The 21,515-nt window shown below is 41.2% G+C and overlaps 1 protein-coding gene across 5 annotated transcripts in view; it reads left to right on the forward strand.

Moving 5' to 3' along the window:
- Window positions 1-21,515, forward strand: part of TAOK3 (TAO kinase 3) — a 227,603-nt gene that overhangs the window by 38,688 nt on the left and 167,400 nt on the right. For all 5 annotated transcript variants that reach the window (XM_040416023.1, XM_040416022.1, XM_040416020.1 and 2 more), the window contains 6 exons: window positions 1,829-1,895; window positions 4,518-4,726; window positions 6,680-6,751; window positions 9,736-9,837; window positions 12,657-12,702; window positions 18,596-18,692. In XM_040416023.1, coding sequence (XP_040271957.1) covers window positions 4,580-4,726; window positions 6,680-6,751; window positions 9,736-9,837; window positions 12,657-12,702; window positions 18,596-18,692 — 464 coding nt within the window. In that variant the 5' untranslated portion in view covers window positions 1,829-1,895; window positions 4,518-4,579. The remainder of the gene's footprint in view (window positions 1-1,828; window positions 1,896-4,517; window positions 4,727-6,679; window positions 6,752-9,735; window positions 9,838-12,656; window positions 12,703-18,595; window positions 18,693-21,515) is intronic.

A 21,515-nucleotide genomic window follows, 5' to 3' on the forward strand; every position in this document is an offset into this window, starting at 1 on the left:
TTTTGTCCATATTGCATATATCGCCCACCCCTACCTGGTACACACATTTCAGACATTTCTCTTTGTTTAGTCTATCAGATAAAATGGACAAGGTCTCAAACAAACATGTCATACAAATTACATGGACACAGTTTAAGGCTACTTTCACACACTGGTTTTGGGTGGATCCGTCATGGATCTGCAAAAATGGATCTGTTACAATAATACAACCGACTGCATCCGTCATGAATGGATCCGTTTGTATTATCTGTAACATAGCCAAGATGGATCTGTCATGAACTCCATTGAAAGTCAATTGGAGACTGATCCGTTTTCTTTTGTGTCAGAGAAAACGGATCCGTCCCCATTGACTTACATTGTGTGCCAGGACAGATCCGTTTGGCTCTGATTCGTCAGGCAGACAGCAAAACGCTGCAGACAGCCTTTCGGTGTCCGCCTCCAGAGCAGAATGGAGACTGAACGGAGGCAAACTGATGCATTCTGAGCGGATCCTTTTCCATTCAGATTAGAATGCATTCGGGCAAAACTGATCAGTTTTGGACCGCTTGTGAGAGCCCTGAACGGATCTTACAAATGGAAAGCCAAAACGCCAGTGTGAAAGTAGCCTAACTATTCAAGTACAAGCATTGCCAAACAGTCTTCAGTTCATTCATAGGTGAGGATAGTTTAATCAGACACAATGAATTCCAAATGGCCAGAGACTCCATATTCACACTTTATTATAGCACCACCTACAGTTTTTTTTTTTTTTTTTCTTATTTCTTTGTCCAGGTCACTGAGAAGGCCACACTTGCTCAGTTTAATCCTTCAAATGCAGAAGAAAAAGATTCAGCTCACCTGTCTGGTGCATGAGACAAAGTCCCATTCAATAATCAAAAAGCGAAGATCTCAGCACCCTGTCCACTTTTAAAAACTTCCTTTTTATTTGAAAACTTGCATAAAATCAAAATACAGCCGAGTCCAGTGGCAGTATTTCAGCAGTTTAGCATGAAGAGCTGGTTGACGGGTTGACGCGATTTCAAACGCGTCTTGTTCCTTACTCATAACCTGCAAAAATCACTTTGTAAAACCAGCCCGAGCAGCGATAAAACTGCATGCAGTTTTTGTTTTTGCTGCATTTTAGCTGCCATCTGTGGCCTCAAGCCAGTTCTGCCCTTCAGGTGGCAAATGCTAGAAATTGAAGGTGCACATTAAGCTTCTGTATAATAATTTGCTAATGCTAGTTGGAGGATAGACGATGGTTGTGGCCAAACACATAAATGATAAAGCCCAATTCTGCAGGCGATTGTCGGGAAGGAAGCGCTCCTTCCTGGCAATTGCCTTCTCGCTAGTGGAGGAGATTGCTGCTATTACACGCAGTGATCTCCTCCACAACATAGGAAAGAGTGATCGCTATGCTATCGCTCGTCCCCATATTGTCAAGTTATTTGCCGGCAGCAGATCGTAATTAGATAGCATGCTGAAAGATCACGATTGCAGGATTTACAAGCATCTAGTAATCCATCGGGTAATTCCACTGCCGGATGATCATTAACGAGCGTTACTATGAACATCTGCCATTGGGGAGAGTTGGAGGCCACCGTGCACATTAGATGTCTGCTAATCCCACCAAAATCACCAAGTTGGCCGACAGATCTCTAAATGATATATCTAATGTGTATGTGTACATTCAGCTTGCCATCATGTGCTGTTTTTGGTAATTGAATCGTCTACTGTTAAATTGGGCTTGTCTCTATAGCTCTCATGGAGTATCTGGTGCAAATTTCATATTTAAAAAATAAAATTAAAATACTACAGCATTATAACTTTTCATTTGTTCTTCTTACAGATGTTCATATGGTCACTGGAGAATAGAAGACATTTTGTTTCCATGCTTTGTGCTGCACATATTTCAGGTATTAAACCTAATTTATACTCTGTGTTTTTGTTTTAGACCATGCTTACTAATACAAGGGTGTATGGGAGGTTAGAATACCAGATACCAGTGGGATGCAGATTGCAAAATGCATACGATTGTGTTTTGCGTACTCGCCCTGAAAAGGTGACCCTATTGAGTTTAGAAGCGTGTATGACGTCCTTCTTTCGCTATGCCCGTAATGCCCAGTTATGAAGGGCTAAAACAGAATGGGTATTAAACTACTGACTGCAAGGTGAACCCATAGCGTTGTCTACTGGGTTCATTCACAGTCCTCATTGTTGGCATTGGCACTAGTGTATGATGCTAGAAGCAGCCACTCAACAATAGTTGTATAAATCATCACTTTATCCCTCACAAATTCTCCCAAATCGGACCCCAACCAGTGACAGGCAAAAAGACAAAATTGCATGCCCTATTATTACATCGGGAAACCTTAAAGAGTTTGTCCCAAAATCAAATTTCTTTTTATGTGCTCCCCTCACCATTCATGTATATGTCCCCAGTACCTGTTTTTCATGTCTGTGCTTTATTTCCCCCTGTCTGGGCATCAGACTATCCTGGCAGATCAGTTTACTTTCCTAGTTTCCTGTTTTGTTGAATAGGTAACTTTATTGACACACAAGCCTGGCTGCACTGCAGAGTGATGGTCCCGCCCCCCACTGTTCAGTCTGCAGGAGCTACTTCCTACTACATGTGGCCTTGTTACTACAGCCAGACATGAATCCTGCTTGTCTATTTCTCACTCTGTGTCTAAATCCCATCACTGACAGTCCACAGGCCCTTCTCTCACCATCTCCAGAGTGCAATTAACAGCTAGGACAGAATAGGACATGTTCTATCTTTTGAGGAACTGACACACTGATGACGTTCATGTGTTTTCCATATCTGTATGCCAGTTCTGCAAAACATAGAGCATGTCCTATTCTGGTCCTCAAAATGCAGATCTCTAACTCATAGAAGTCAATTGCTCTGCAAAAAATGTGGGTCGAATACGGACAGTATCCTTATTTAGCAGATGCACAGATAGCACAACGCAAAATGGATACAATGGTGTGCTGAGGCCTAATCCTATCTTTTTCAGTCCTGCCTGCTGCAGTGTTTGTCTTGGCCCATCACGTGTGATGCACCGTGTGAGACGACCATGGTCAGCCCGGGGAACAGGCCGCATCTCCCAGGCCGACTGCACTCTCCTGACCTGAACTGACTGCATCACAGTGATGTATGATACAGCCGGTCAGGGGTTGTATCATACATTACTAACATACAGTCAGAAAAATGTGGCTGACACATGGACTGTGACATGGATTCCTGGGCCAATCACGGTCATTTGCATGAGCCCTATCACTTATACTGAGCCGCTATAACAGTGACTTCCACAGCACCCCATCGCTGATCACTATGCTGTGACTCATACACAGCGTTTACATTGCACTGTGTATGAGTCAGTACAGGCTTCATATCGAAGCCTGTACACTTAGAAGATGGTCGGCGATCCCGGCGCATGTGCAATAGTGTGCAGGCGTCGGGACAAGGGAAAGGCCGGCAGGAGGCGGTGACTTCAGTGATGACGCGCTGTCTCCTGCATTCAGAGAAGAAAACCCTGCAGGAGCTGTCACGTGACCATGAAGAGGACCCCTGTGCTTTGGAGGGTAAGTAAAGGATAGCTGTAATATTCTTCCCTTCCCAGGTAATTTTAATGGCCTAAATTTCAATAGGGGCTGGAAAACCCCCCATTTTTGACACAGTCCAATGTCTATGGGGAACTCCCAACTACTATTCCTACACCACCGGGGATAGAGACAATAATCATTACTGCAGTAGCTCTGGTTGATCTCTATACTATTTGCTTGGGTAATATGTGGCCTTGTATATCTAATTGCTTTATATCTAATTATTAAGGTGCTGTACATTAATATTTAATGCAGTTCTGTATCATTACTTCTGCTTTAGAACTGACACCACTGAAAGTTTATATGTCTTTTTATATATGCAATTTGGCAGAATTGTGAGTATCTTGCTTTTGTTTTCACTAACAATTTGGTATCACAGGTGCTGGTCGCAAATGTGGGCCACATAGATTCTGGTCTTAACTGAAGTAATAAATCTTAAGACACAAGGAAAGTTAGCTTTTTATACCATTTATATTTATAGAGATACATAAGTTAATTATAATATATAGCTGAAGATAATATATAGGAAGTTATACTGTAATATATCTATATAGTGAAGAGTATGATAAACCCAGCTTCCAAAAATATGATGCAGCCTTTATTGTTCGATGGGTATAAAATCCAAACTAGCAAAAAAGTCTACGCATTTCAGGTCAAACAAAGACCCTTAGTCATGATTAAGGGTCTTTGACCTGAAATGCGTAGACTTTTTTTTGCCATTTTGGTTTTTGTACTCATGGAACAATAAAGGCTGCATCCTATTTTTGGAAGCTGGGTTTATCGTATTCTTCCTTGTTGAATTTCTGCTATGTTCCTGGCATTACCCATGCTTCCATCATTGAGCTCAGCTATCACCCTCATTTTTTAATTGTATATCTATACAGTGTACTCCTTTATGTGTAATTCCTCTGTGGTGTTTTCTTCTTTAGGTACTGGCCTTCAAGCCAGATGTACATTCTGTGTAGCATGATCCGAATCAGGGGCTGAGAGCATGAGTGACGTTGCAATCCCATCCAAGATGAAGAAGGGGTTGCTGAAGGATCCGGACATAGCGGACCTCTTTTGCAAAGATGATCCAGAGACATTATTTGTAGACCTGCATGAGATTGGACATGGCAGCTTTGGAGCAGTTTACTTTGTAAGGAGATTTTCCATAATTAGCAGTTGATTTTATTTTATGCAGTTATTATCTTATGCAGCGGTGTAGTCTTCCTCCTCTATAGTTTACTTAAAAAAGGACCTGACATCTCATAAGATTTTTTTCATGAAATATAAATTCTGGGGCGTCCTGTTGTACCATTCTACTGTTAAAGGGGTTGTCTCACTTAAGCAAATAGCATTTATTATGTAGAGAAAGTTAATACAAGGCACTTACTAATGTATTGTGATTATCCATATTGTCTCCTTTGCTGCGTTGATTTATTTTTCCATCACATTATACATTGCTCATTTCCATGTTTATGACTACCCTGCAATCCATCATTGGTGGCCATGCTTGGACACTATATAGGAAAGTACCGCCCTCTCTGGTGTCCAGGACTGTGGGACCGCACATAGGCTGGTGCCTTTTTCCTATAGTGTGCAAGCACGGCCACCACTAATGGATTGTAGGGTGGTTGTAACTATGGAAACAAGCAGTGTATAATGCGATGGAGAAATGAATGAAGCAATATAGACAATCACAATGCATTAGTAAGTGCCTTGTATTAACTTTCTCTACATAATAAATGCTATTTGACGAAGTGACACAACCCCTTTATTCTTCCTACGGATTTCTGAATAAATTGAGTGTTACCAGTTTGGCCATGTTCCCACACTGGTAGAGACACACCAGTTTGACAAACAGAATGGTTCTGTAAGGGCTCCTTCAGACGGCCGTATATTTGTGTCCACATCCGTTCCGCAGTTTTGCAGAATGAATGCGGACCCATTTATTTCGATGGGGCCACAAAAGATCGGGATAGTACTGTGTGCTGTCAGCATCCGAACTTCCGTTCTGTGGCTCCACAAAAAAGGTAGAACATGTTGAATAGGCATTTCTATCAAGGCCTGGCCGTTCCGCAAAATGCCAGTATCTGTGTTTTGCGGATCATTTGCGGACTGCAAAAACTGATACGGTCATCTGAATAAGCATTCAGACACTCATTTGTCAATTTATCCATTAATATTCAGAAGAAATAGCAGAGCACAATGCAAAGTTATAAAAAAAAATGTCAGGAGTGGTGATGGACCTCTCAGCTCAATATGCTAGTAGCCAAATGGCACAAAACATTTGGCAGTGAAATAGTATAACGGATAGATAGTGTGTGAACCTGGTGTATTCATGAGGAGACTGTTCTCCGTGCCTCTCGGGTAGGTGCTTGACAGGCTGTTGTGTATATGTGCATATACATTAGCCTGCCCCTCTCTGCAGAGAAGGAAGGGGGGAACCGGCACCTCATGAATACACCAAACTGCCAGCTAGTACTTCCAGGAGCCAGAGGTCACTTTTGATGCTATTTGGCGTAGCATGGACCTGTACATTAAAGAGGACCTTTCACCACTCCTGACATACCTGTTTTAATAGCTTCATGCCTTCCCCATGTAGTAATTCTGAAGAATCTATTCTTATGTATGTATGTTGTGTCATTCCTTTATTATTTCTCCTAGAAGTTATGAATGAATTACTAACAGTCTGCAGTAAGGGTACAGAGGGGAGGTAACCAGTTGGGGGGGTGTACCTGCACAGAATTACTCTGCACGACACCCCTCTGTACCCTTACTGCAGACTGCTAGCAATTCATTCATAACTTCTAGTAGAAATAATAAAGGAATGGAACAACATAGAGACATAATTTGAGAGCAGTCACTACACAAAACTGCTTTAATCTTATCTCCAGTTTGCCTTTGTCATATTTAAAATTGATGTGATATGTTATGATCTATATTCTGCCTTATCTTCATATCACTATCAGTAGATCTGTACCTATGAAACTGGCTGACCTGTTGCATGTGCGCCTGGCAGCTGAAGGCATCTGTGAGGGGTGTGGCAGTTGCACAGAGAGCAGAGCCTCTCCTCTAGGAGTAACATTTTAATCTTTAACTTGTTTAGGCTACAAATTCCACAACTAATGAAGTGGTGGCTGTTAAGAAGATGTCCTACAGTGGAAAGCAGATGAATGAGGTAAGATCATTCACAACCCACGGCCCCTAGAGCCAAGGTTTGCGGCCCCTGTCCTACTGGACAGAAACGCAGCTGATCGTGCGATCAGCTGTGTTTCTGCCCGCAGCGCCGCACGATGAAGCATTACAGCTCCTGCTCCCACACTGTAGCAGAAGCAGGACAGGTCCCCGCCTGTCAGTGACAGCGAGGGACCTGAGGAGAAGGCCGAAGCAGTGTATCAGCGCTTCTGCCTTCTCCTCAGATAGGTGAGCGGTGCACTATTCAGAGTGGACCCGACTTGGGGGCAGAGGAGTGCAGAGCTGCAGGGTCAGGAGACCCTAATCAGCTCTGCCTGTGTACAATGTCCCCACAGCAGGCTGGTTTCCCCTGTAACTGGGGCTCCTTTGGATGCCCCACTGTGGAAATAGTGCAAAAAATGAAAGGCTGTGTCCCCAAAGGTCTTTCAGTGACCTCTTGGGGACAAATCATGCGGAACAAAAATATTTTAAAAAAATTATTGAAAAAAAAAACACAAGAAAAAATATGATGTGGCAAAAAAATAGAATACAAATAAAAGGAAAAATTGCAAAATTAGAGCGTCCACTATCCCCTATGATCCCTTGGGGGACACATTATGTTGCAAAAATATTATTTAAAATATATATAGAAAATTTAAAATAAAATACATATAAAAGAAGAAAAATTAAGTGCAAAATAGTAGAGTGTTCATTGTCCCCCCAACAGTCGTTTTATAACCTCTTGGGGGACATATTATGTGGCAAAAATCTATTTAAATAATAAGTAATAAATCAATTATAAAAGAAAATACAATAAAATATTAATAAAATACAAATAAAAGGAAAAAGTGAAAAATTAACCAAAAGTGTCAGTGTATTTGTAGCAGAAATGTATTAAAAATGAAGTTAAAAAAGATAAAAAATAATACAGAAAAGAAAAACAACCACACCAACCAAAACTGTCGCCGTTATTGCCCCATTCACGTGAAACTTTACATATTATATAACAAAACGACCGACTCAAAATAGGGAACTAATTATAAAAATTTATTTTGCTGTCAGATTGCATATTTAAAGAATAATGAGCTATAGTTTGTAAAACAAAACACTTAAAAAAAAGTATTTTTTTACATTTCCCCTCAAATAAAACAAAAAAATAAATTATAAGGCCCTATGTGTCAAGTGAAAAATTGTTGCAAAAATTCTTTTGGTAGTCCCAACACATAAAAAAAAGTTACAACTGTTTGAACTACCACATGCGCTAAATCACAAAAAAAAAGTGTCTGTTCAGGCCTGGTTATTAAAGTGTTAACCAATAAGTGCTTTCCCCACTAGTAAGGGAAAATGCCTACTGGTTATTGCATGGCGCCTGTAACTGGCAGGAGGTGGTTATAACTAGGGAGCGCCATCCTCTGCAGTCAAGGAAATAGCTGATTTATGAATAGGAGGCAGTTTTTCGTAAAAATGACTTTTAACAAGTTCCTGCAGCATGGCCCCTAAAACAGAAGATTCATACTTACCTGCTTCATGCCGCCCTGCCTCCATTTTCTGGTTCCTGCACTTTCACATCTGTCAGTGCATGGCCATGGTCACATACACCGCTCCAGTCAATGACTGGCTTCACCAGTGACACGGTGCTTGTGGCCACATCACCGCTGAAGCCAGTGATTGGCTGGAGAGGTGCATGTGACCATGGCCGTGCACTGCCAAGTAAAAACAGCTTGGGGAGCAGGTAAGTATAAGGGAGCATTCACACGACCGTGTTTTTCTTCCGCGTCCGTTCCGCAATTTTTGCGGACAATGCACGGACCCATTCATTTCTATGGGTCCGCAAAAATTGCGGAATGCCTTTCATTGTCATCCGTGTGCAGTCCGTTCCGTGTGTCCGTTGCTTTTATTTTAGAACATGTCCTATACTTGGCCGCAAATTGCGGTCCGTGGCCCCATAGAAAGTCATTGGGTCCGTAAAAAACGGATAGCACACGGAAATGCATCCGTATGTCATCTGTTTTTTGCGGACCCCTGGACTGAAAACATTCTAGGAAACCCCTTTTCAGTCCCATTTCAGTTTTTTGCGGACCGTGAAAAACGGATGACACACGGAAGCACCACGTCTGTATTATACGGACTTACGAAACGGAAAGATAACTGAAGACATACGGAACACACGGATCCGTTATTTGCGGATCGCAAAACCAACACGGTCGTGTGAATGCTCCCTAACTCTATGTGCGGCGAGGGAAAGATGCTCGCTGGCTGCCAACTTCCTCACAGCGCCTGTGCCGAATACTGAACGGCGCGAGATTTCACCAGAGGAGCACAGGGCTGGCAGACAGATGCGAGCGCTGCCTGGCCCTGTCAATCAGGTCTTGGAGGGGGGCGACAAAGGTGGGAGAACGGAGCCTCTAGGAGCAGGAACAACGCCCCCCCACCCCACCCCCCCCTGCTCCTAGAGGCTAATTAGCATATTATAAAAGTTCGATTTCTGGCGTAACGGGGGCAAAGATAAAAGTAGGAATAGGCTAGTTAGGTTTACCTGACATTAGCACATCGCTAATGTCAGCTAGCTTAATAGGGTTAAATCTGGTGACAGAAACCCTTTAAGCCCCTATTACACTGCAAGATATTCAGGTCAATTACTGGGAACAAGTGTTCATAAGAACGCTCATTCATGATAACTGGCTGGTATAATCGTGCCGCTCATCTCTCTGTGCAATCAGGGATGTACTACTGAGAATCAATATAACTAAATGAAGGAGGAATGACTGTGGTAGTGATCATTCCTCCCGAGTCACTTTACATTGGCCTGTGTAATAGGCTGATGCAAATGAGCGGCAATCAACTTTTTTTTTATTTATTTGCGGCCCCTTGAAATAGAGCAATGTAACAATGCGGCCCTCAGACCAAAAAGGTTGTGCACCCCTGTCATAGTGTCATGGGTGGGATCGGTTAGTCAGGTAACTTGACATTACTTCTTCTGTCTCACAGAAATGGCAGGACATACTCAAGGAGGTCAGGTTTCTACAGCAGCTGAAACACCCGAACACAATAGAGTACAAAGGGTGCTACTTAAAAGATCATACAGCATGGGTAAGTAATGGTGGCATACTCTTATCTACAACCATGTGATCTCTACCTTTTTTTTTATTACTTACTGTGACAAACTCCCCTCTTTTGAGGTTGCCACGTGTGCTTGGAGAGGACTACTTGCCAGCCTCTTACCATGTGATTATGGTCCCATGTTGAATGCACCGGTTTTGTGCAGAAAAGCCATAAGTACAGCCAGGCCAAAGAGACTTGTACTAACTTTTGAATTCCTGGTCTAATTCGTGCCATTTTGGGATGTGGTAAATGTCTATGTGTATTGTAAAGGGTGGGACATTGTATGTTTGAGTAAGTGATGTCTGTTCCATTGTCTCTCTGTGTGTATTGGCGATTGTCCTCTGTCCTGGAGACAACCGAGTTGTAATTCGATTGTCTCTCAGGACAGAGGGCAATGTGTATTCTCCTGCCTGTGTTGATTATGTTAACCATGGTCTCTATGTGGGTTGTAACCTTTGTGTTATGGGTTAATGTATTTTTGTTGTGGGTGTTTCCCTTGCATGGGAGCAGGGGATAAAAGCGATTGTATTTTTTCAATGTGAGGCCTTCCAGTAAAGTATTTCTAGCATTCAGCTTGGGCTAATGTATAGACTTATTTGGCGATACTAGCGATAATAGCGATTTATTGCTCGGTGGATTATTTGGCTGTGCTATTTCAAGGGGAGAAGGGAATACTAGACGGTGACACGGATGATACCGTCACACTTACGTTTAGAAATTTGCTGCAAGGTAAACATATTAAAGTCTGCAGATGGGATTTAGAAGTTAAAGGGCTTGTACAGGTTTAGAAAAAATATAGCTGCCTTCTTCTAAAATCGACACAAAACATGTCCACAGGTTTTATTTGGTATCTCAGCTCAACCCTATTCACTGTAAAGCCACTTACCAGCAATTCCAGAACAACCCATGTACAGATTTGGCAATGTACCTTGAAGAATTCAGCCAGAACTCCTTAATAACTGCCACCAGAAGAAGTCATCTCTTTAAAGATGGCACCCGCTCCGCAGCAGAGCGAAGACCATAACCTCAAGTTGCCCGCTGTTTCACACAGCAGACACCCGAGGCCAGAGATCGGTGATGGTTCTGCTCGCAGACATTTAACCCCTCAGATGCCGTAGTCAAATGTGACGTCGGCATATGAGAGAGGAAAACTGCTCCCCTGCGCTTCGATTGGGGAAGCTGTTGATGGTCTCTGAAAAGCCCCGGTTTTTCTGAACAAACCAGGGCTTTTAGCGCTGAAGTTCCTATGGAGCCCTGCAGATGGCAGCGCTCCATAAGAACATGGCAAATCTACAAAGAATTGTATTAGAAATTCAATGCAATATATTGTCAAAGCAATCTAATGATTTCTTCTTATTGTCAGGTAGACTTTATAAAAAAAAAAAAAAAGTTTAAAACGTTTTTAAAAATATCTATATAAAATTCAATTCTCCCCCATTTCTCCATAATTAACATAAACATCACAGGCATCACTGTGTCCCAAAATGCCTGAACTAATTAAATATATACTGTACATGTTTATTCCGTACAGTGAATGCCCCAATGGGGGAAAAATATATTTTCATCGCTTTTACCTTCCAAATAAATGGAATTAAAAAGTTATCAAAAAGTTATACACACTCCAACATGGTAACAATAAAAACTATAGATCGTCCTGCAATAAAAAAGTTATGGGGGTCAGAATATGGAGATGAAAAGACATATTTATTATTAATTTTTCCCCCCCCCAAAGCTTTTTTTTTTTTTTTTCCCCGGTATTAAAACACAAGAAAAAGTATATAAAAGTGGCATTGTTGTTGTAATCATATCGACCCAGAGAATGAAGGGCACAGTTTTACCGTATAGGCAAAGCTGTAAAAACAAAACCCATAAAACTCTGGTGGAATTGCATTTCTTTCCAACTCCACCTCATTTGGATTTTTTTTTCCCCAGTTTCCCACTATATCGAATGCAATATTAAATAGTGCCGTTAGAAAGTACAATCTGTCCCACAAAAAACAAGCCCTCATAAGGCTATGTGAATGGAAAAAATAAGAAATTATGTCTCTGGAAAGGCAATAAAGTGAAAAAAGAAACCACAAAAATGGAAAATTGCCTGGTCCTCTAAGGGTTAATCTCTGTATATGTTGCATCCCTATTGCTGCGTATATGGGGGCAGGTATGTAAACAAACAGTGGGATAGCAGTTGGTTTGATCAATTGATTGAGAATCATGATGGAGTTGGATGGCCAAGTTGACCGTCATGGTAAAAGCTGCCATTTGGCTATGTGACCTGGCCCCTTTTGCTTATGAAGAAGGAGGGGCTAACAGAGGAAGCGGGAGAAGCAAGGGTGCACAGAGTGGCTTGGGCCTGCCCATTTGCCTAGAAATTTAAAGTTCTTTTTCTCCAGAATGAAGCAATGGATCTGTAAAGGTACAACCACATGGTGGTGTTGTGTCGTGGCTGGGACACAGCTGTGTGTCTGTACAAGCCACATTGGGCTGTAGTTAAATTAATTAGGATAGCACTGTTTAGTCGGGCTGCTTTGTTAATGGCCCCGTGGTGTTGGGGGTACCCCTCAGCCGTTAACAATACAGACTAAACAGTGCGGTCCTAATTTAAAGTATCATGACATTCAGACCAGCTAGCCTTAGAAGGCATGGAGCTTGGTTTATCAGTGAATTTGATTATTACAATACCAATGAGCTTACCTAGTTTTTTTTTTTTTTTTTTTTTAAAGCTTTACTTTCCGTGTTACTATAATGGTATTTTTGTCAACCTTGTGACCTGTGCATATATTCAGATATTTATTTCTGATTTATTTCAGCTGATAATGGAATACTGCCTAGGATCTGCATCAGATTTGCTAGAGGGTAAGCGAATACAGACATGATGTTATCTAAACCTGTAATGTGATTGTGCATTCTGAAAACCTGGTTTTTGAAGAGATGTTATATATCATTTTCCTTGCAAACCACTATTTACAATGGTGCTTAAACGTTTTTGAACCTTTCAGAATTTTCAATATTTCTACATACATGTACCATAAAATTACATTAGATAAAGATGACAATATTTTTGATTCATTTGTTTTTATTTTTTTGAGGAAAATTATCCAATATCACATGTCTGAGTAGCAAAAGTATGTGAACCTTTATGATTAGTAGATGATTTTAAGGTAAAATTAGGTGTTTTTAGTAAATGGGATGATAATCAGGTGAAAGTGGGTGATTTATGTTTTATTTAAAAAACAGGGATCTATCAAAGTCTGATCTTCACAACACGTTTGTGAAAGTGTATCATGGCATGAACAAAGGAGATTTCTCAGGACCTTAGAAGCAGGGTTGTTGATGCTCACCAGGCTGGAAAAGGTTACAAAATAACATCTAAAGAGTTTGGACTCCACCAGTCCGCAGTCAGACATATTGTGTACGAATGGAGAAAATTCAAGACCATTATTACTGTACCCAGGAGTGGTTGACCCACAAGATCATGCTAAGAGCAAGGTGTGCAATAGTCCATGAGGTCACAAAGGAAACATTAGCTAATGTTAACGGTCATGAGTCCATCACACTGAACAACAATGGTGTGCATGGCAGGATTGCAAGGAAGAAGCCGCTGCACTCCAAAAAGAACATTGCTGCCTGTGTGCAGTTTGCTAAAGATCACCAGGACAAGACAGACTATTGTAACAATGTTTTGTGAACGTATGAGACCAAATAACTTTTTGGCTTAAATGAGAAGCATTATGTTTAGAGAAAGGAAAATGCTGCATTCCAGCATAAAAGCTTTATCCTATCTATGAAACACTGTGCTAGTATTATCACACTTTGGGCCTGTGTTGCTTTTGGTCTAGGAGGGTTCCCATCATTTATGAAACAATGAATTCGAAATTATACCACCAAATTCTCAAGGAAAATGTCAGGACATCTGTCCTTGAGCTGAATCTCAAGAGAACGTGGGTCATGCAGCAAGACGCACTGCCCGTTTCCCCTGAAGACGACAGAGTTTATCAGCGCTGGTGTGGGCACGCGAACACCAGTGCAAAAAAGAGAGACCCTGTCTTGCTGCTGAAATATTAAGCAGCAGACATATAAGGATATATCTATGCCGAGATTCTGTGTCTCCCACTGAGTTAAAAAAAAAAAAAAAAAAAAAATGACCTCACTAAACTATGCATGATTCTAATAAAATAAAATAAAAGTTAAGTTTTATATTAATTAGCAAGTGGGGGGAAAAAAGGGGTTGATTTTTAGTCTTAATGACTATATGTAAATAGAAACATGCAGCAAGACGACGACCCCAAGCAGACAACCATTCTAATAAAGTATTTATTTGGAATGGCCAAGTCAAAGTCCTGACCTTAAAGGGTTTCTACCCTCAGAATTACGGTTATGTAGCTGACTGACAGCGATGTGCTAATGTCCGCACTACATAACAGTATGTTTTTTACATTTGTCCCTGCAGCCGTTCTGATAAAATACACACTTTTGTAATATGCTAATGAGCCTTTAGGTGCTATGTGGGCGTAGATTCAGCACCTAGAGGCTCCGTCTACTCGCCCTTTATCCTGCCCAGGTCCTCCGTTCATCCCGCCCCGCTCCTCTTGATTGATGTCCAAGTTCCATGCATCATTGAGGAAATCTGTATTCGGCGCAGGCATAGCGAGTGAAGGCCGCGCTCCTGGTGCCGGCTTCCTCACTGCTCCTGTGCCGACTACAGAAGTGAACGGCGCAGGCGCGGGATTTCCTCAACGATGCATGGAACTCGGACATCAATCAAGAGGAGCGGGGCGGGCAGAACGGAGTACCTGGGCAGGATAAAGGGTGAGTAGACGGAGCCTCTAGGTGCTGAATCTACGCCGGCATAGCACCTAGAGGCTCATTAGCATATTGTAAAAGTGTGTATTTTATCAGAACGGCTGCAGGGACAAATGTAAAAAACATACTGTTATGTAGTGCTGACATTAGCACATCGCTGTCAGTCAGCTACATAACCGTAATTCTGATGATAGAAATGCTGACAAAGGACCTGAAGCAAGCAGTTCGGGAGCGTTTAGCTGCAGCTATTGCTGCACAAGGGAATCACACCAGATACTGAAGGCAAAGGTTCACATACTTTTACCACTCATGGACATGTGCTGTTGGATCACTTTCCTCAATATATGACCAGGGCTAATGTTTTTTTTAATTTTTTTAATTTTCTTAATATATCAAAACCGATTACAATGAACAAGAAAATTTTAAGTAAACACTCCACATATTCAATATATTTTCCCCTTATCCCTATTCCCCCAGACCAACCCCCCTCCCCCCCACCCTAAACTAGGGCTAATGTTTTTGACTAATTTATTTGACTTGGTTATCAGTATCTACTGTTAGGACTCTGATGCAGATTTAGGTTAAAGTTAAACAGAAATACAGAAAATTCTGGAGGGTTCGCAAACTTTCAAGCAATACCATATGTGTAACCCAAACCTAGAGTGTTGAACCTAAAAATACTTTGTGAAGTACCAATAACATTTAGTCTGCAACAAGCAGTGTGACTGCACTGGACATCTCAAGCATCTAATTTTGCCATTGTAACTTAAAGCTGGCAAATTATAGGTTTTTCTTACAGCTACCACAGCTGCTTAAGCAACTTTTAACTATTTCTATGAAGAACAAATGAATTTAGTTTAGTGTTGATGACTTGTATATTTTTAGGATGCCCGTTCTTGGCAGTGCCCAGTTGTGGTAACCACAGATGGGTCACTGCTACCTGCCAGGTTTCACCTGTACCTACAACTTAAACCACAGCAAGTGCAGATGCTGCTGGCACTTAGCGATAATCCTCATATAGTTACCATGGCCCAGATGCACCGTGTATGGGCACCCTTCTACTTGTCATCCACCTGATGAGAGGACCATTTGAACATTTATGTATTCCTCTGACCCGTGTCGCATAGGCACGTGACACCATTTTTGTTCCCCAGAATCATGTGGAATCGTCAGAAAAAGAAAACTCTGAGCAATATTTACTATGACCCCCTAGGCTAAAAACTGGCATAAAAAAAGTCACCAACCTACCAATTTAAATATAGGCTTAAATAGTGTTTCTACACTGCCCTCACCACTTTCAGGAAAGGGGAACTGGCGCTTGGGATGCATAAGGATGCACCTAATTTATGATGAGTCCTGTACCCTATAAATAAAACTGATAGTCCAGCAACGCAGGGGTAAAACACCAGTCCTGGATAAATGGCCCCCTGTGTCTCTATAAAATTAGATGCATGTAAAGTTCCAGAATAGGGGCATATAATTGTGTTGGCGCCATTATTATAGCTCTATATGTTATAAATTGTAACGCAGTGGTATGCATGAGCCTAAATTGAAGGGGGTTTCCCACCATTCTTATATATGAAATTATTACCTGTCCAACCTCTGGAACCCAAACCATCTGTAGAACAGTGACTTGCATTTCCTGCATAACGCCATCAGTTTCAGTATCAGTCATCAGTATCAGAGTGGCGGGTGTCCAACTCCCGTCACCCCTACCAGTTACTTTCACAAGTTTTGGCACCAGAACTACACCGTGTGCAGTGGCCATGCCTTGTTACCACAGCATTGCTCCCATTCACATGGTCAGAGCTGTGTTGTTCTGGTCCTGTCGCTGGAGCTTGTGAAGACAGATGATGGGTCAGTAAGTCCTGGAAGCACCTTTAATTACTCTAAATAATAATATCGCGTTTAGATGAGCAATGAGTCCTAATGTGAATTAGTCCTGATGGGTGTACATATCTTAATCTGTATGAGCATCACCCTTGATGTGTCAAGTGGAAGCAAACCATTGCACACTGTGGGGAAGAAAAGGTTCAGGTCCTATATGAAGTTTGCATTTTTCCATTGAAAACATGGGGCAGGAGATTTCAGTCATTGTCCTGGATTAGCTACACTGGTGTCCCTATGTCCTATTTATGTATACAGTGGATATAAAAAGTCTACACACCCCTGTTTAAAATGTCAGGTTTCTGTGATGTAAAAGGTTTCTGTGATGTAAAAAATAAAATAAAAAATGAGACAAAGATTAAATAATTTCAAAAGTTTTTCCACCTTTTAATGTGACCTATAAACTGTACCACTCAATGGAAAAACAAACTGAAATGTTTTAGGTAGAGGGAAGAAAAAATATAAAAATAAAATATGGTTCCATAAGTGTGCACACCCTCAAACTAATACTTTGTTGAAGCACCTTTTGATTTTATTACAGCACTCAGTCTTTTTGGGTATGAGTCTATCAGCATGGCACATTTTGACTTGGCAAGATTTGCCCACTCTTCTTTGCAAAAATACTCCAAATCTGTCAGATTGCGAGGGCATCTCCTGTGCACAGCCCTCTTCAGATCACCCCACAGATTTTCTATCTGATTCAGGTCTGGGCTCTGGCTGGGCCATTCCAAAATTTTAATCTTCTTCTGGTGAAGCCATCCCTTTGTTGATTTGGATGTATGCTTTGGGTCGTTGTCATGCTGAAAGATGAAGTTCCTCTTCATGTTCAGCTTTCTAGCAGAAGTCTGAAGGTTTTGTGCCAATATTGACTGGTATTTGGAACTGTTCATAATTCCCTCTAGCTTAACTAAGACCCCAGTTCCAGCTGAAGAAAAAACAGCCCCAAAGCCTGATGCTGCCACCACCATGCTTCACTGTGGGTATGGTGTTGTTTTTGCGCCAAACATATCTTTTTTTGAATTATGGCCAAAAAGTCCAACCTTGGTTTCATCAGACTATAACTCCTTTTCCCACATGCTTTTGGGAGACTTCAGATGTGTTTTTGCAAATTGTAGCCTGGCTTGGATGTTTTTCTTAAGAAAAGGCTTTCGTCTTGCCACTCTACCCCATAGCCCAGACATATGAAGAATATGGGAGATTGTTGTCACATGTACCACACAGCCAGTACTTGCCAGATATTCCTGCAGCTACTTTAATGTTGCTGTAGGCCTCTTGGTAGCCTCCCAGACCAGTTTTCTTCTAGTCTTTTCATTAATTTTGGAGGGACGTCCAGTTCTTGGTAATGTCACTGTTGTGCCATATTTTCTCCACTTGATGATGACTGTCTAAACTGTGTTCCATGGTATATCTAATGCCTTGGAAACTCTTTTGTACCCTTCTCCTGACTGATGCCTTTTAACAATGAGATCCCTCTGATGCTTTGGAAGCTCTCTGTGGACCATGGCTTTTGCTGTGGGATGCGACTAAGAAAACTTCAGGAAAGACCAACTAGAGCAGCTGAACTTTATTTGGGGTTAATCAGAGGCACTTTAAATGATGGCAGGTGTATGCTGACTCCTATTTAACATGATTTTGAATGTGATTGCTTAATTCTGAACACGGCTACATCCCCAGTTATAAGAGGGTCTGCCCACTTATGCAACCACATTATTTTATTTTTATTTTTTATTTTTCTTCCCTCCACCTAAAACATTTCAGTTTGTTTTTCAATTGAGTGGTACAGTTTATAGGTCACATTAAAGGTGGAAAAAGTTCTGAAATGATTTATCTTTGTCTCATTTTTTTACAGCACAGAAACTTGACAGGGGTGTGTAGACTGTTTATATCCACTGTACATTAATAGCTATGTATTGGCGATGATGTACGTCGTTTTACTTTATAATGTATGTAAGTTATGCTGGCAATTTTGAACTTTAGGTTGAATTCGAACAATACTATGGGTAGTAAAAAGCCTGAAGGGGTATATCTTCCTCCTCTAAATTTTTTTATTTTTCCGTAGTTCACAAGAAGCCACTTCAGGAAGTGGAGATAGCTGCCATTACTCATGGTGCCTTGCAGGGGCTGGACTACCTGCATTCACGCAACATGATTCACAGGTATGTATAGTTGTCATGTTCTCCGGCTGATGTGTTTCCTGTTTGTTCCGTATTTTATCCTAAAAGGTTAATTTTCAGCGCTGGTCAGTTTTTCCACCTGCCACTATCGTAATTAGGAATACAGTACTAATTGGTCTATACCTCCAGCGTATACTTTTACACATTGTTCACTGTCATTTTTGACAGCACAAAGTATATTCTAATGTTCTATTCTCACTGTCAAAAATACCAGAACCTGACAAGTCACATTATCATAAAGTATATTTATATCCGCAGTATATTTTTCTTTTATTCAGCCATAATTCTTTCAAGCAACTATTTGGTTTCTGCTGAAACCTTTCCTTTCTGTTGCGTTGCCTCCCACCCCCCGCTATTTGGATCTCGTTGTATTTCAATAAGATCCATCAGGATTCCTTTGAAAATAGGTCAGTCCTGACTTTTATGAATGGTAGCTTAGACTGTAGTGTGAACAAAGGCTTATTCATAAGATTTATAGATAGACTAAGTTACAGTATGTTTACGTTCAGATGCGTATCAAAGGCTCTGTCGCAGATGCCATCACTCCTCTGGTCTCTTGTCACCATACAAAACATACCTGTTTACTCAAGCTACACAGGGCAGTCATTGGCAAAGAGTATGTACGTTCATTTTGAATAAAAACCAAAATGCCTAAAGCTAACCAAGAGATAAGGGGTTCACAACAGTGCAGTCAGCGATAGAAGTAATTGGAAAAGATTCTTTATATCAGTTTGTATTATGATATGTAACAGGAATGTATGTTATCAATGCTATTTCTTTTCTGTTCATAAAAGAGTTAAAAACAACAACCCAAAATGCCTGACTGCAGATTTCAGGGGGTCAAGACACCCCTATACACATTACATTGCCAGCTGATCCTTCCAAATACATTGGTTTAGGCCAACCTTTATTTAATGTGATTATGGCCAGTGTAGGCTGCTTTCACATCTGCTTTGTTAATTCTGGTTTTTAGATCCGGCAGAGGGTCTCAAAACCGGAATTAAACGGGTCTGTGACATTTAATGCATCAGTTTTGGCAGGATCGGGTTGTATTAAATCAAAACTGAACAAACCAGATCTGCTATGAAATTCATTGTAAGTCAATGGCGCCGGATCAGTTTTCTTTTTTTATAGGTCATATATTCTATCTTTTTTGCGGGGCCGGAGAATGGACATACAATTGCAGACAACACATGGTGTGATGTCCACATCTTTTACGGCTCAATTAAAATTAATGGGTCGCATCCCATCCACAAAAAATGTGGATCAAATGCAGACCAAACATACGGTTGTGTGCATGAAGCCGTACGCAGAAACCTCCAACAGATATTGTATTGGTTTCCACTTAACAGATGCTTATGACATTGTCTGTGTTTCAGATGTAAGGAATGGGGACTAATGTAAAGGAATATATTCTTAAGGCTACATTCACACGACCGTATGTATTTTGCGGTCCGCAAAAAATACGGATGACATCCGTGTTGCATCCCTTCATTCATTTATTTATTATTTGCAGATCCATTGTAACAATGCCTATCCTTGTCTGCAACACAAACAAGAATTGTCACGTTCGGCTGTGGGAGGGGAACACCACACCGAAGATAAGAGGGAAAGGGGTGAGGGAGTAAGGCCTAGAAACTAGGGAAAGGAGATGGACACCTCCTAGTAAAACCCTAATCAGAGTCCTGACTAACTACCAGTATGAACAGACCCCAGAGATAGGCGAGTTCATACACAAGAATACCCAGTGTCTTAACTCTCCCTATAGGACCCTGGTACTAATGTCAGGACTGAGACAACCTGTTCCTCCAAAAGGAAGGACGAACAGGAGTCTCCCTTAGGCCTTAATACAAATAACAGGGAAATGCAACACACAAAATAACCCATACAAAAGGGAAAGAAAACACTTAACTTCAAGTGGCTATGGCAGCACCAGGAACTCAGCCGAGATCCACACACCAGCAATCCACAACTCAAACAGAAGCTATAAGCCGCATAGCCTAGTGGGAGAAACCACAATAAATAGAGAAGGATAAATGACCATAATAGCCATACCTGGGGAAAGAAGGTGTGGCAAGCACCAGAAACAACACGGACGTCATTTGATCCAAACGGAAAACATGTCAGATCAAACCACGTGTTTCCAGTCTCGCCGATCTCCTGCCACCTGTCGCGGGAACGTCCGTGACAAGAATAGGACATGCTCTATATTTTTTGCAGGGCTATGGAACGGACATATGGATGCGGACAGCACACGGTGTGCTGTCCGCATTTTTTGAGGAGCCATTAAAATGAATGGGTCCTCATCCTATCTGCAAAAAAAAACAAAAAACTGAACGGACATGGAAACAAAATATGTTTGTGTGCATGAGGCCTAATACTGAGCTGAGAATAATTTTAATGCTGTATAAATAAAATTTAAAAAATTAAAAAAAAACTAGGACAACATCGGTTCACTGACAATCACTTTCATCTTGATGACAGCTGAATAGTCCTGTGTTCAGCATTTGCACCACTTTTTACTGATCAATGTTAAAATCATTCAGTGAATGCATGGCACCAACAAAATGTTGATAACTGCTGAAAATAGTCACGTTAGAGAAGTATCTGTAATAGACTTGACTACAACCCCCTCTAGTGGATATATGATTCAGTGTTTGGGGCATATGCTACATCATTATAGGACAGCCTGTTAGTTGTGCAGCTTTATATTCTTATACTGTTCCTTGTAAATTGCAAAACTCAAATAGGATATTGGTTACAGAATACTATTAGCAAGGTACATTGGACACCTAAAGGCTGGGT

This window comes from Bufo bufo, chromosome 2, assembly GCF_905171765.1.
Source record: "Bufo bufo chromosome 2, aBufBuf1.1, whole genome shotgun sequence".
Taxonomy (NCBI): domain Eukaryota; kingdom Metazoa; phylum Chordata; class Amphibia; order Anura; family Bufonidae; genus Bufo; species Bufo bufo.